General features: G+C 36.7%; 2 protein-coding genes and 1 non-coding gene across 3 annotated transcripts; 2 read left to right on the top strand and 1 right to left on the bottom strand.

Moving 5' to 3' along the window:
- Positions 1-371: 371 nt before the first annotated feature.
- Positions 372-7,758, bottom strand: LOC148293263 (uncharacterized). The gene is made up of 6 exons (XM_088244644.1): positions 7,711-7,758; positions 7,531-7,546; positions 3,132-4,412; positions 1,457-1,592; positions 418-845; positions 372-376 (listed from the first exon to the last, which is right to left on the bottom strand). Exons 1-6 carry the CDS (start codon positions 7,756-7,758, stop codon positions 372-374), a joined length of 1,914 nt encoding a protein of 637 aa, XP_088100770.1.
- Positions 5,105-5,211, top strand: LOC148293264 (small nucleolar RNA R71). Its single transcript, XR_015825954.1, has one exon. It is a non-coding gene; the product is annotated as a small nucleolar RNA R71 (small nucleolar RNA).
- Positions 7,759-11,214: 3,456 nt separating the features above from the next.
- LOC148293262 (uncharacterized) lies at positions 11,215-12,089 on the top strand. Its single transcript, XM_088244642.1, has 2 exons — positions 11,215-11,614; positions 11,866-12,089. Exons 1-2 carry the CDS (start codon positions 11,215-11,217, stop codon positions 12,087-12,089), a joined length of 624 nt encoding a protein of 207 aa, XP_088100768.1.
- Positions 12,090-13,477: the final 1,388 nt, after the last annotated feature.

The raw sequence follows: 13,477 nt of genomic DNA, 5'->3' as shown, positions 1-13,477 counted from the left end.
CAAGAACCCTTAATCACACAAGTATACAAGCAACTCATGGATGACCAGTTAAGGGCCTCAGAAAAGACAGCCAGGGGTTCCGGGAAGGTTGGAGGGGTCACAATGGTCCCGCTTAAAACCCAAACTTCTTAGACACCGAAAGTGTCGCCTAAAGAACTCCTAGACACTGTATTGACATAGACGCTCACTGGAGTTACCAAAAGTCAACTCATATTATTTTAATTATTAAAAAAAACTTAAAATAATAACAAAATAAGTAAAGAGAAAGGATTGGAATGCTCCCCCTTGAAGCGATTAGGTCGAGCATGATACCAAGTAAAGATAGTCTGAAAATTCAATCCTGATAAACAGGGTTCTCCAAGTGAATCGTGTCATCCTGCAAAACAAAATTCTCCAAAAATGGTTTAAGACGTTGACCATTAACTTTAAAAACATTACCATTCTTTGGATCCTCAATCTCTACTGCTCCAAAAGGAAAAACTTTTGTGACCACAAATGGACCTGTCCATCTGGAACGCAGTTTACCAGGAAAAATATGCAATCTTGAATTATATAAGAGAACTTTCTGTGATGGTTCAAAGTTTTTCCTCAAAATATTTCTATCATGAAAAACCTTCATTTTCTCTTTGTAAATTCGAGAGTTTTCATAAGCATCATTCCTTAATTCTGCCAACTCATTCAACTGAAGCTTCCTATTCGAACTTGCATCATTTAAACCAAAATTAAACATTTTAATTGCCCAATATGCCTTATGTTCAAGTTCAACTGGTAAATGACAAGCCTTACCGTAGACAAGTCTGTACGGTGACATCTCTATGGGGGATTTGTATGCTGTACGGTATGCCCATAAAGCATCAGTTAATCTCAAAGACCAATCTTACAGTTAGGACTCACAGTTTTTTCCAAAATTTGTTTTATCTCCCGATTAGCAAGTTCAACTTGACCGCTTGTTTGTGGGTGATATGGGGTAGCGACTTTATGAGTGACACCATATTTTTTCATTAAAGCCTCAAAAGGTTTATTACAAAAGTGTTTCCCCCCATCACTTATTATAGCTCGAGGTGTTCCAAATCTTGAGAAAATGTTTTCTTTTAAAAACCGCAAAACAGTTTTATGATCATTATGTCGACAAGGAACAGCCTCTACCCATTTGGAAAAATAATCAATACCGACCAAGTTATAAAGATATCCAAAAGAAACGGGAAACGGACCCATAAAATCAATGCCCCAACAATCAAATATTTCAATTACCAAAATTGGGTTCAAAGGCATCATATTTCTACGGGTAATTGCCCCCAGCTTTTGACAACGGTCACAAGTTCGACAAAAAGAATTAGTGTCTTTAAAAAGCGTAGGCCAATAAAATCCACACTGCAAAATCTTTGCAGCGGTTTTCTTTACAGAAAAATGACCACCACATGCTTCATTATGACAAAAAGAAATTACTGCATGGATTTCATTATTAGGTACACACCTCCTAATGATTTGATCAGGGCAGTATTTAAACAGATAGGGGTCATCCCAAAAGAAATTTTTAACCTCTGTAAGAATTTTCCTCTTGTCTTGAGCAGTCCAATCAGATGGAATTTTACCTGTAGCAAGAAAATTAACAATGTTAGCAAACCAAGGTAATTCCGAAATAGTAAATAATTGCTCATCTGGAAAAGAATCATTAATTGACAATGTTTCAATGGAATCCTCAAAACTCAATCTAGACAAATGATCAGCCACTACATTTTCTACTCCCTTTTTGTCTTTGATTGTGATGTCAAATTCTTGAAGTAGTAGGATCCACCTAATCAGTCGAGCTTTAGCATCTTTCTTTTCAAAAAGGTATTTTAAAGCTGCATGGTCAGTGAAAATAACAATAGGTGATCCAACTATATAAGAACGAAACTTATCCAGAGCAAATACCACAACAAGGAGTTCTTTTTCAGTTGTAGAATAATTCATCTGAGCACTGTTCAAGGTTCTGCTTGCATAATGGATGACATGTGGCTTCTTATCCTTTCTTTGCCCCAAAACAGCTCCAACCGCGTAATCACTAGCATCACACATAATTTCAAAAGGTAAAGTCCAGTCAGGTGGTTGCATAATTGGAGCAGATGTGAGCATTTCAATTAATTTCTCAAAAGCCTTTTGACATGAATCAGACCACTCAAATTTACAATCTTTTAATAGGAGATTACACAAGGGTCTAGATATTGCACTAAAATTCTGAATAAATCTCCTATAAAAACCAGCATGACCTAAAAATGATCTGACATCTTTAACAGTTTTTGGAACTGGCAATTTTGAAATCAATTCAATTTTAGCTTTATCCACTTCAATTCCTTTAGATGAAACAATATGACCAAGAACAATTCTAGAAGAAACCATAAAATGACATTTCTCCCAATTTAAAACAAAGTTTTTCTCTTGGCATCGAACCAACACTTTTTCCAAATTACTCAAGCAATTATCAAAAGAATCACCGAAAACAGATATATCATCCATGAAAACTTCAAGAAATTGCTCAACCATATCACTGAAAATACTGATCATGCATCTTTGAAAAGTAGCAGGAGCATTACATAATCCGAAAGGCATTCTACGAAAAGCAAAAGTACCAAAAGGACATGTAAAAGTAGTTTTTTCTTGATCTTCAATGGCAATTTCAATTTGATAATAACCTGAGTATCCATCTAAGAAGCAATAAAATTCATGACTGGCTACCCTTTCTAAGATTTGATCAATAAAAGGTAAAGGGAAATGGTCTTTTCTAGTTGCAGAATTTAGCTTTCTATAATCAATGCACATGCGCCAACTTGAAACAACTCTAGTAGGTATCAATTCATTTTTATCATTTTCAACCACAGTTATGCCAGATTTCTTAGGTACAACTTGAGTAGGACTTACCCATTTACTATCAGAGATGGAGTAAATAATACCTGCATCTATTAATTTCAACACCTCAATTTTAACAACATCTTTCATGATTGGGTTTAACCTACGTTGTGCCTCCCTGGAAGACTTTGCTTCATCCTCTAAAAATATTTTATGAGTACAAACAAGAGGACTAATTCCCTTAATGTCAGCAAGAGTCCAACCAATGGCAGATCTGTGAGAATTCAACACATTAAGTAACTTACCTTCTTGCAAAGAGTCAAGTTCAGAAGATATTACCACTGGAAAAGTGTTGTTGGACCCCAAGAATGCATGTTTAAGTCCTGTGGGTAAAGGCTTCAATTCCAGCTTAGGAACTTCCACATTTGATGGCAATGTCTTTTCCTTCCGAGGTGGAAGCTTCTCAAACCTTGGTGTCCATTTATCAACCTGCAAGGAATTAAACAATGAATTAAAATAAGTAATTTCCGGATCCTCAAGTAATTCAGATTCTTTAGAATTCAATAAAAGGGGCTCTAGAGGTTTAGAAATACTGGTCTTCTCAAATTGATCTTGCACAAGAGCTTCAATCAAGTTCACCACTGCACATTCATCATCTTCATAAGGTCGCCTGAAAACATTAAAAATGTTAATTTCTAGTGTCATGTTACCAAAACTGAGTTTCATTACCCCACTTCTGCAACTAATGTGTGCGTCACATGTAGCAAGAAATGGACGTCCTAAAATGACAGGAATTTCATTTTCAGAATGCAAAATAGGTTGTGTATCCAAAACAACAAAGTCAACAGGGTAGTAAAATTTGTCCACTTGGACCAATACATCCTCAATTACCCCTCTCGGCACTCGTACAGAACGATCAGCAAGTTGCAACTTCATTGTGGTGGGCTTCAATTCACCAAGGCCTAACTGCAAATATACTGAATATGGCAATAAATTTACACTAGCCTCCAAATCAAGAAAAGCACAATTGATGTAATTTTTTCCAATTACACATGAAAGTGTGGGACTTCCTGGATCTTTGTATTTAGGAGGGACCTTATGTTGCAACAATGCACTCACATGTTCAGTCAAAAATGCAGTTTTCTTCACCTGATGCTTTCTTTTAAATGTGCACAGATCTTTTAAAAATTTAGCATATGAAGGGATCTGTTTAATAGCATCTAACAAAGGAATATTAACTTTGACTTCTTTAAAGACATCCAAAATTTCAGAATTTTGATTCAATTTCTTTGGAGGATTTAAAGCTTGAGGAAAAGGAGCAGGAAAATGATATTCATTTGATTCACTCAATTTGGACTTGTTTAGTTCATCATTATTCTTAGATTTTTCAAATTCCTTTGGTGAAGGTGTGCTATCAATTATTTTACCACTTCTAAGAGTAATGACAGACTTAGCATGTTCAATTGAGGTTCCACACGAATTAACATTCTTTGGATTTGGTTGAGTTTGGGAAGGAAATTTTCCTTTTTCATTTATTGCAAAAGAATTTGTCAATTTAGAAATTTGGCTTTTAATTTCTTTATTTTCTTCAACCAATTGACCAAACAAGGTATCATACCTTTGATTTTGCTTCTGTTGTTCCTGCATAAATGCTTGAAGAGTATCGCTCAAAGATGGTCTAGCATTAAATGTATTAGTTGCAGGAAATTGATGATTGAAAGAATTTCTCTCACTTACCTGAGGTTGTGAATCATTGCTCCAACGAAAATTTGGATGATTCCTTGTCGCTGGATTGTAAGTGTTGGAAAAAGGAGAATATTGTTGTTTGAAGTTTCCAACAGCAGCACAACGCTCCTCATAAGCTCCTTTCATTTCCTGAAAAATTGGGCAATTTTTAACATTATGACCAATCTCATAACAAGAATCACATACTTGATTTACATCAGCTTGATAAACAGGTTGAGGCAAATTTGATTTTTCCATTTTCAAAGCACCTATCTCTTTAGTCAAAACCTCAAATTTTAATTTCCAATCATCTTCTTCTTTTAATTGGTAAATTCCTTTATTAGTAGAAGATGTGGCAATTCTTGAACGATCAGTGGTTTCAACTAGACTGGGGACAGTCCATTGATGAGCTTTTTCAGCAATTTCATCCAAAAATTCTAGGGCATCATCAGGGTCTTTTTGCATAAAATTTCCATTACACATTGACTCAACAAATTGGCAATCACAGGGGAGAAGTCCCTCATAGATATAACTAGCAAGACGCCAGTTTTCAAAGCCATGGTGTGGACACAAATTCAAAAGCTCTTTAAATTTTTCCCAAGTTTGATACAAAGTTTCATTTTCCTTTTGAGAGAAATTTGAGATTCTTTTCTTAAGAGCAATCGTCTTGTGATTAGGAAAATACTTGTTGAAAAATGCTTGAGTCATTTCCCCCCAAGAACCTATGGATCTAGCCCTTAATGAATACAACCAACCTTTAGCCTTTTCTTTTAAGGAAAAAGGAAAAAATTTCAACCTTATGAAATTAATCCTATCAAGTTGAACATTGTAAAAGGTGCCAATTGCTTCTTCAAATTCCCTAACATGCACATAAGGATTTTCACTTTCCATGCCATGAAAAATAGGTAGTAATTGAATCATTCCAGGTTTGAAATCATAATTTGGCATGTTAGGTGGAAACATGATGCATGAAGGATTTGGTGCACGAATAGGATGCAAAAATGTCTCTAAAGTTCTAGGTGCAACTACTTCTTCTCTCATTTAATTATTCAAAATCTGAGCATTAACCTCTTGTTCATTATTCGCAATTTCTTGTTCATCATTCACAATTGCTGCCATGCTTTCAGATTTATTGGATATTTCAGTTGAAGAAGTTGAAGCAAAATGTTCTAAATTAACAGTTTCAGACTTTTTGACAAACCTTCCTAGATGATCTCTAGGTCGCATAAAGTAAATAAATAAATAAACAAAAACAAAAAAAATAAAAAAAAAAATAAAAAAAAAAAAATATTAACAATAGGATGAAAGTTGGAAAGAGTGTACCATATGTGAAGAATTTCACATAACCAGCAAACCTCTGACCAAGGGGATCTCTGTACTCTTTGACAAGCCGCTCCCCGGCAACAGCGCCAATTTGTTCGGACCACTTTGCAAAACCCAAGGGAGGTGTCGTATAGCAGTGTAGCTCGGAAGTCCGAGTGTCGTATCCACAGAGAGCAGTGTAAAGAAAATAACAGAGATGAAAAAGAACAAGTGTGATTGAGAGGTTGATTTATGCAAGATTTGATTTAGAGAAAATTTAATTGATTAAAACACTAAGGCATTGGGTTTCCACTTTTAACATAAGCATGCAACTCTTAATAATTTGATCCACAAAATATTTTCCTTTGTAGTTGTTCAAAATAATTAAAGCCCTTTTTAATTTCCTTTAGAAGTATTCTAAGCATAACTTGTACCATTGGCAACAAACTATCAAAAAATAATCTTCATCAAAATTCTATTAATCTTTAGTAATTCTCTTCTCTTTTAAAAGCATGAAAGTTTTTACTACACAATGGGAAAAACATGATTGAACCCATGAAATAGATTATCAAACATTCATCAATTAATTAAAAAGAAAACTACAAATTCCATTGAACAAAAACTACAAATTCACATTAAAACTTAAGTTTGGATCAAACTAATAAAAATTACACACTTATATTAAAAGCTTTCCCCCTAGCCTTAGCTAGGGAGTTAGTTCCCCATAATAAAATTAAACTAAAAACAGAAATTAAAACTTAGAAAGATATGGAGGAAGGAGAGAAAGCTCAAGTTGTGAGGCTTGGTGTGATTTTACAATGCCGTAGCTCCTTCTATTTATAGGAGAATGAGAGTAGACAATTCCAACTTCATTTGAATAAATAACTTCTCCACCTTGCCACAAAGCCAATCAAATATTTCTTCATTTATTTTGTTCATCCACCTTGCCGCCAAGCCCATCCAATTTCTTTTGTTTATGCAATTTCATCTCTTTTATTGGAATACACATCAACATATGTAATCAATTCAATTGGCTTTTATTGTGCTGTAACCACATTCTTCATTTTATAATTCTTCTTGGCTTGTGGAAGCTGCACCTCTATTCTTCTCTAGTGTCGACTGCCACAATTAATTGGATTGCTTCAATTATCATCACTTGCAATGCATGGTTGGCTCCCCACTACAAACATTAAAGTGCAATATTACAAATCAAAAAGTGGTGCAGAAAATAGTAAGCAAGCATATAAGTGAAAACACACCTAATTAACTAACATTGTAAGAAAAACAATTACTAGCAAATATAATTTAAGGATAGAAAATGTGATAATTATGTGCTCATCACTTCACTTTTTTTGTTTTTGTTTTGACAATGCGATATTCTAAATTATAAGGAGATTCGAATTTATGTGTAAGAAAACGTGCACAATAATTACATTATGTTAAGTCTAGTTGCTTGGGCGGTTGTACATTTTGATTATGGTAATGATGTTGTCATATATCTAATTGGAATATATAAAAAATTACTAATTTTCTCACTTCTTGCTACACAATTTATTAAACCCATTATCTCTATTGCACCCCATAATTCATAATTCACTTCTTGACAAATATTGGTGGATACAAGATAATATAACTTGAACACCAAGTTCGAACCGTCTCATCTGCGGCTGGCCGCACTGCATCCATCTGGGGTCTGAAAACATAAACAACATTAAGTTACAAACAATTAGAATGTGTAAATGTAACTACCATATGAAGTTGCCATGAAAATTTATTCCAAATAAAAATCAATCCATGAAATCAAATACACAAACATAATTGAATTCGCCAAAGTGCAAATTAAGTCCAAATTAGTACCCGTATCATGAAGAGAACTCTGGAGGTATGGCCAGTGAGCTCTGCCATAGGTACACTGAGTTTCCAAGAGCAATTGCAAGAATGTTGAGAAGAGGGTTGTGGGGATTGTTAGGGTCAGAGATATATAGTGAAAGGCAAGGATCAAAACCATCAATAATGCCAAGCATATCATAAGTTTGAAGGGTGAGGAGAAAAAGTTATTTATTAAGAGGTAGTTGTCCCAAGTTAGTATGATGGGTAAACGGGTGGAGATTTAAGGAGCAGTGTGGGAGGGAGAAAAGGAAAAGGGAGAAGAAAGGAAAGATGGGGCTGAGGGAGGAACATAGGTAGTAAATGATGGAGCAGAAGATAAGGGAGATGGAGCCCACATCGAAGTTGTTGGAATCGCGCTCCCACAACGACGATCTAACTCCCAACCATCACTGAACATGGTGTCGTCGTCGCTCTTCTTGAAATTGCCAAAACTAAATTCAGATGAAATAAAACCCAAACTAAATAGAAAACTTAGAACAAGTAGACAAGTTTGCCTGAGAACGTGGTCGATGGCAACTGCGCACGAAGGTTCACCAAAAGTTTCGAGATTGGTTGTGTGGGTTCGTGTTAGGACTCAAGATCCTACATTGGAAAAATAGCATATCTTAGAGTGGTTGTGTGGGTTCATGGGCACCCTTCCCTTACAAGTCAGTTTTTAGGAGCAAGTTTTGCTCATGGGTTCTTCTTAATAGTTGGTATTAGAGCCTAGTTTCACCACACAACTGGGCCCAATTCCATAGAAGGGGCGACCTATAGGCTGGATTAAGATGATATCGAGTCATTGAATACTAGTAGTTAAGTGAAGCAACCTCAAAGGAACTAAAGGGCAACCACCAGGCACCCTTCCCTTACAAGCCAGTTTTTATGGGCAAGTTCTACCCATGGATTCTTAACAATTTGACTGAGAAGCTTTCACACTGATCTTGAGAGCATTAACAAAGCTTGCTCGATCCTCTTCGTTCGTATATGTGAGGTGTGAGAGGCGGCTCATGTAGCTAGGTTATGGAGTTCAACAAGTTAGAATTAGGGGTAGAGTTTGAGACCTTGGAATAAGGGGTAGAGTTTGTGAGTTTTGGTTTTGGATAGGTCTTCATTGTTTTGAGTCAGAATTGATGGGATCAATAATTTTTTTAGAGATGTGATAGAGATGAAGAGAGAGGGTTTGAAAGTGAGGAGAAGATGGGAAGAGACGGTTTCATAGAGAGGGAACTTAGAAAATTTTGTGCGGGTGTGAAAAATTAGGTTGATTGAGATAGACTTGAATGAAATTTGGGAATGCAACATTGTGTACAAGGCCAAACCTAGCCTTGTGCATTGGCAAGATGGGGAGATTTCAGTTAAATCTGAAAAGGCAAACATTGGATAGCTAGAGAGAAGATTCTAAGGTACCTAGACATAACAAAGGTTTACATGCTGATTTACAAATGCACAGAGAATTTAGAGCTTGTTGGTTATGCTAACGCGAATCTTGGAAAAGCAGAGGATGATTACATCTCTACTTCAGGTTTTCTTTTCAAGATGGCACGAGCAGTTGTTGCTTGGAAAAGTGCTAAACAAACTGGTGTTTCGAGTTCAACTATGTTTTCAGAATACATAGCTTTCTATGAAGCCAATACTCATGCAGTATGGCTAAGGAATTTTATCAAAGACATTAAGGTGGTGGAATCGATTTCAAGACCAGTGCATATATACAATGACAACATTGTGGTTGTTTTTCACTGCATGAACAACAAAATGTCGTCTAGACTTTAGCACATTGGCAGAACATATTTGATAGTGAGGGAGAAGGTGGCAAACAACTAGTCATGTTTGATCATATCATAACTCAAGATATGATTGCAAGTCCGTTTACAAAGTTTCTGCATTCAGAAGGTTTTCTGAGACATGTTGAGAGTATGAGATTATTTCATAGCTTTGATGCTGCAATCTAGTGGGAGTCTTGTTCCCAATCTGATAGTTTTCTAGTATGTATAATTTTTTCTGTTTTATGGATTGAGGGATTTGCATTTAAGGATGTTAATTTGCTTGACAGGTTTGATTATTCAATAATTTCTACCATTTTGACTATTTAGTTGTTTAAACTTATTATGCATTTTGTTTGTGTATGTGAGTTTATGGTCTCTGTTGAGATACTATTGTTTTAATAACATTGTGGATACTCTTGCTAAGTCGTAAATGGGTATATGTACTGAAAAGTATAAAGATTCACATTATGGGTCAGTACATGTTAAGGTTCGCATTTGTAGGTGCTTCATGTGTTTTGAGATTGCATTATGTGATTATAGATGGCTTGTTTTTAATAAAGGAGAGCCGTGCTTGTCTATAATTCATTTTGTCTAATCGCTTTTCATTGTAGCTTGAAGGGAAGGACTTAACTATTTTAAACTATGGCCAATAAAGATTATCAAACTTTTGCAATACAGAAGCTTAGTGCTCTAGTGCTTGATTAATGGGAGAATGTTATATTCCTATTTAGATAGGTGCACTAGATATTAAGTTATATAAGTTTTGATAAGAGTTTAAATTAGGTTATACCTTGAAGCCCAAAATTTTGTGAAATAAGGAAGGTTTTGAAGCCAATTAAAGGGGTCCTATTTATTTCCTTTTGCGTGAACCGTTGCTTGATCGGCTTAGAGTGTTAGTCAAGTCGGCGGCGGCAGCTCAAAGAAGCTGCCGATGAACAGTAACCGCGAATGGGGGGGGGGGTTTGTTGCGCACCGGAGGGAGAGGGAAGAGAGAAGAAGAAGAATCAGATTTTTAAAATCTGATTTTTCCTCAATTACGACTTTGCCCATCGGAGTATTTAGATTGTATTTTCCTCGTTATAACTCCGATCTGAGCCCACTACGTGTCTTCGGACTCGTTTCGACGTGCTCTACGCACCGGTACAATTGAAATTCCCAAATTCCTTCCCGAACTTAAAATGATCTTTTTGCCTCTTTTTAAATTAAATAATATTTCAAATTATTTTCCCATTTAATTTTATTTCCTCTTAAATTAATTATTTTACCTCTTTTTCGGACCGGGATGTTACATCTTTGAAACTGATTACTGCATAATCAGAAAATGAAAGCACTTCATTAGCTGCTTTCCCTTATAGCTTTCTCTCACAACAATTTTTCACAATAAGTGATTTTCTCATAGTTTACCAAACGGGCTGGCTTCTCAAAATTTTAAAAAAAATCACTTATTACCCCAAATAAGTAATGCCAAACTAGCACTTAGTATACATGTTGCTTTTGTTACTTATTAATTAAGCAAGATATATAGACTGGGAGAGGGCGCGGGGTGGCTATTATCAATTGAGTTGAGTGGAAAAATTTGGAGATGGAGGAGATGGAGGAGATAGACGAGGTTGAAATGGGAGAGGAACTTAGTCTCGCGAGAAGGCAATATAAACTGGCCATGAACGGCCAGTGGGAAAGCCTAAAATGATTCTACAAGGATCATGTGCTTGAAGCATTTGGGCAAATGACAACGAAGTGCGACACTGTACTTCACGTGGCAGGCTTGGCTGGACGTAAAGACGTGCTTGATTTTTTGATTTCACTGATAGAAGACAAGGGTACGTTGATAGTGGACAACCGTGGCAACACCCCGCTTCATGAGGTAGCTGCGTCTGGAAATTTGGACGCAGCAAAGCTGTTGGTGGAATCTTTTTATCATAACGTGGAAAGCATTTGTGCAAGTTCGGTGTTGGTGGAGATTAAGAACCACTTAGGAGAAACCCCACTCTACAGGGCTGCTGCTTTTGGTCACACAAACTTGGTTCAATATTTGGCTACCCAAGTGAGCGATGATACAGAGCGGCACTTCCAAAGAAATGATGAAGTATCCATTCTTCATATCGCAGTACTTGGCCAACATTTTGGTCTCTCTTTCTCCCTATCTTTCTCTCCAAAACCAACTTGACAATATATATGCGGATGTCCAGATGTTATTACCGTGCGGACGCTATGTATTTTATGCTGTCTCTCTTTGTTTTCCTCTCTGTTTATAATGGTATTTGCACAATAATAACGTGCGGACATCCGAATGATAGAATAGCATTAGTCTAGCTATTATATTTGACTTCATTATATGTTATGATTAACATGCATCCATGGTTTTCCTTCAATGCAGAGACTGCTCATTGGTTGCTAAAGAAGTACCCAGCTCTTGCGAATAGAAAGGAGAAGAATGGACTCACAAGTCTTCAATTGCTAGTCCAAATGCCATCTGCCTTCAAACCCAAATTTTGCAAAAGCGTATGGATTAAGCTGCACCGTCATATATGTACCATCTACTCTCTCTACTGCTTATACACTACTTGCATAAAAATTATGATGAGTCAGCCTATTTTTTAATGGCAAAGTCAGAAATTTTCAATAGGGAAGGGAGGGCTAGCTATAAATTAAATTTATTTCTCGCGAGATTGGGCTAAATATACGCCAGTTCGGTTCAGAAGTGCTAGGGTTTGGTTAATTAGGATAGGCTACGTACTAAGTTTATTTTATGCAATAGCCTTTCGGATGATGATGATAATGCTGATTTTTGTGCTCCCCTTATTATACAATTCAGGCCTTTGTAATGATGATAACATTGATCGGGACCCAGCAAATCAAAACAATGACTTGGAGAGCGGATTTAGGCCTAGTTTGGGATTGCTGTCACTTTTAAAAAAAGTTGCTTCTGCTGTGCTTTGAAAATAATTAGCTGTAAAGTAAAGCAGCTCCATGTTTGGTAAACAATATTTTTAAAGTGCTGTTAGTACAAAAAGCAGTGTAAAAAACGTTTGGTAAATTTTTATATAAAATTGTTGTAACTGTGAATAATGACTAAAATAGACATAATGTTAAAAGTGTTATGTACTAATTATGTGGTGGTAGTTGTAGTGATCGAGTGGAGGTGGTGGTGGTAGGGATGGCGGTTGTGGAGGTGGTGGTGGTGGTGGCAATGGCAGCATGGTGGTGGTGGTGGTGTTGGTTGTGGAGGTGGTGGTGGTGGTGGTGGTGGTAGTGGTGTAGGTGGTGGAGGAGGTGGTGGATGAGGTGGTGGTGGCGGAGGATGAGGAGGAGGAGGAGGATGTGGTGGTGGTGATGTTGGTTGTGGAGGTGGTGGTGAATTTGGAGGTTTTGGAGGAGGTGGTGGTTGTGGTGGTGGTGGTTGTGGATGTGGAGGTGGAGGTGAATGAGGAGGTGGTGGTGGAGGAGGTGGAGGAGGTGGTGGTTGTGGTGGTGGTGGTGGAGGATGAGGAGGAGGAGGATGTGGTGGTGGCGGTGGCAGTGGAGGTAGTGAATGTGGTGGTGCAAGTGGTGGAGTTGGATGTGGAAGTGGAGGTGGTGTCATTTTTTAAAATGAATGATGGTATTTTGGGAATTAAAAAAAATCCATTAAATGTTCATCTCTGCTTCTTTTGAAAGCAGCTTTGAAAAGCAACCCAGGGCATGCTTTTAAAAGCTGCTGTCAAAAGGTCATTACTTTTAAAATAATCGGGATATTTTCTTTTTACCAAACACCTTAAACTGCTTAACTTTAAAGTGAAGCATGTTTTTGGCCAAAAAAAGCAATCCCAAACGGGGCCTTAATCATCCTTCCCAATCTACTTTTTCAAACAAGATTATGAGTATTTAATCTAACTTTCAAAGTGTGTGTTTGTTTATATATATATAGTCCCCTTCTATTGCTTTTAGGGTCTCTTGTGATTTTTTTCCCAACAATACAAATCATCTATTTTTTAAGTCTAAATTCATGG

This window comes from Prunus avium, chromosome 7, assembly GCF_965620075.1.
Source record: "Prunus avium chromosome 7, drPruAviu1.hap1.1, whole genome shotgun sequence".
NCBI lineage: Eukaryota > Viridiplantae > Streptophyta > Magnoliopsida > Rosales > Rosaceae > Prunus > Prunus avium.
This window is presented reverse-complemented; position numbering and strand designations above follow the sequence as displayed.

What these genes read in the sequence shown, in the direction of transcription:
- LOC148293262 (XM_088244642.1), top strand. Translation starts at nt 11,215, where the DNA reads ATGACAACGAAGTGCGACACTGTACTTCACGTGGCAGGCTTGGCTGGA. An exon ending in AGTACTTGGCCAACATTTTG is followed by an intron (nt 11,615 to 11,865) that starts GTCTCTCTTTCT and finishes CCTTCAATGCAG; the next exon opens with AGACTGCTCATTGGTTGCTA.
- LOC148293263 (XM_088244644.1), bottom strand. Translation starts at nt 7,758, where the DNA reads ATGGCAGAGCTCACTGGCCATACCTCCAGAGTTCTCTTCATGATACGG. An exon ending in ACTTGACTCTTTGCAAGAAG is followed by an intron (nt 1,593 to 3,131) that starts GTAAGTTACTTA and finishes TTCTTGCTACAG; the next exon opens with GTAAAATTCCATCTGATTGG. An exon ending in AGGTGTGTACCTAATAATGA is followed by an intron (nt 846 to 1,456) that starts AATCCATGCAGT and finishes TGATGCTTTATG; the next exon opens with GGCATACCGTACAGCATACA.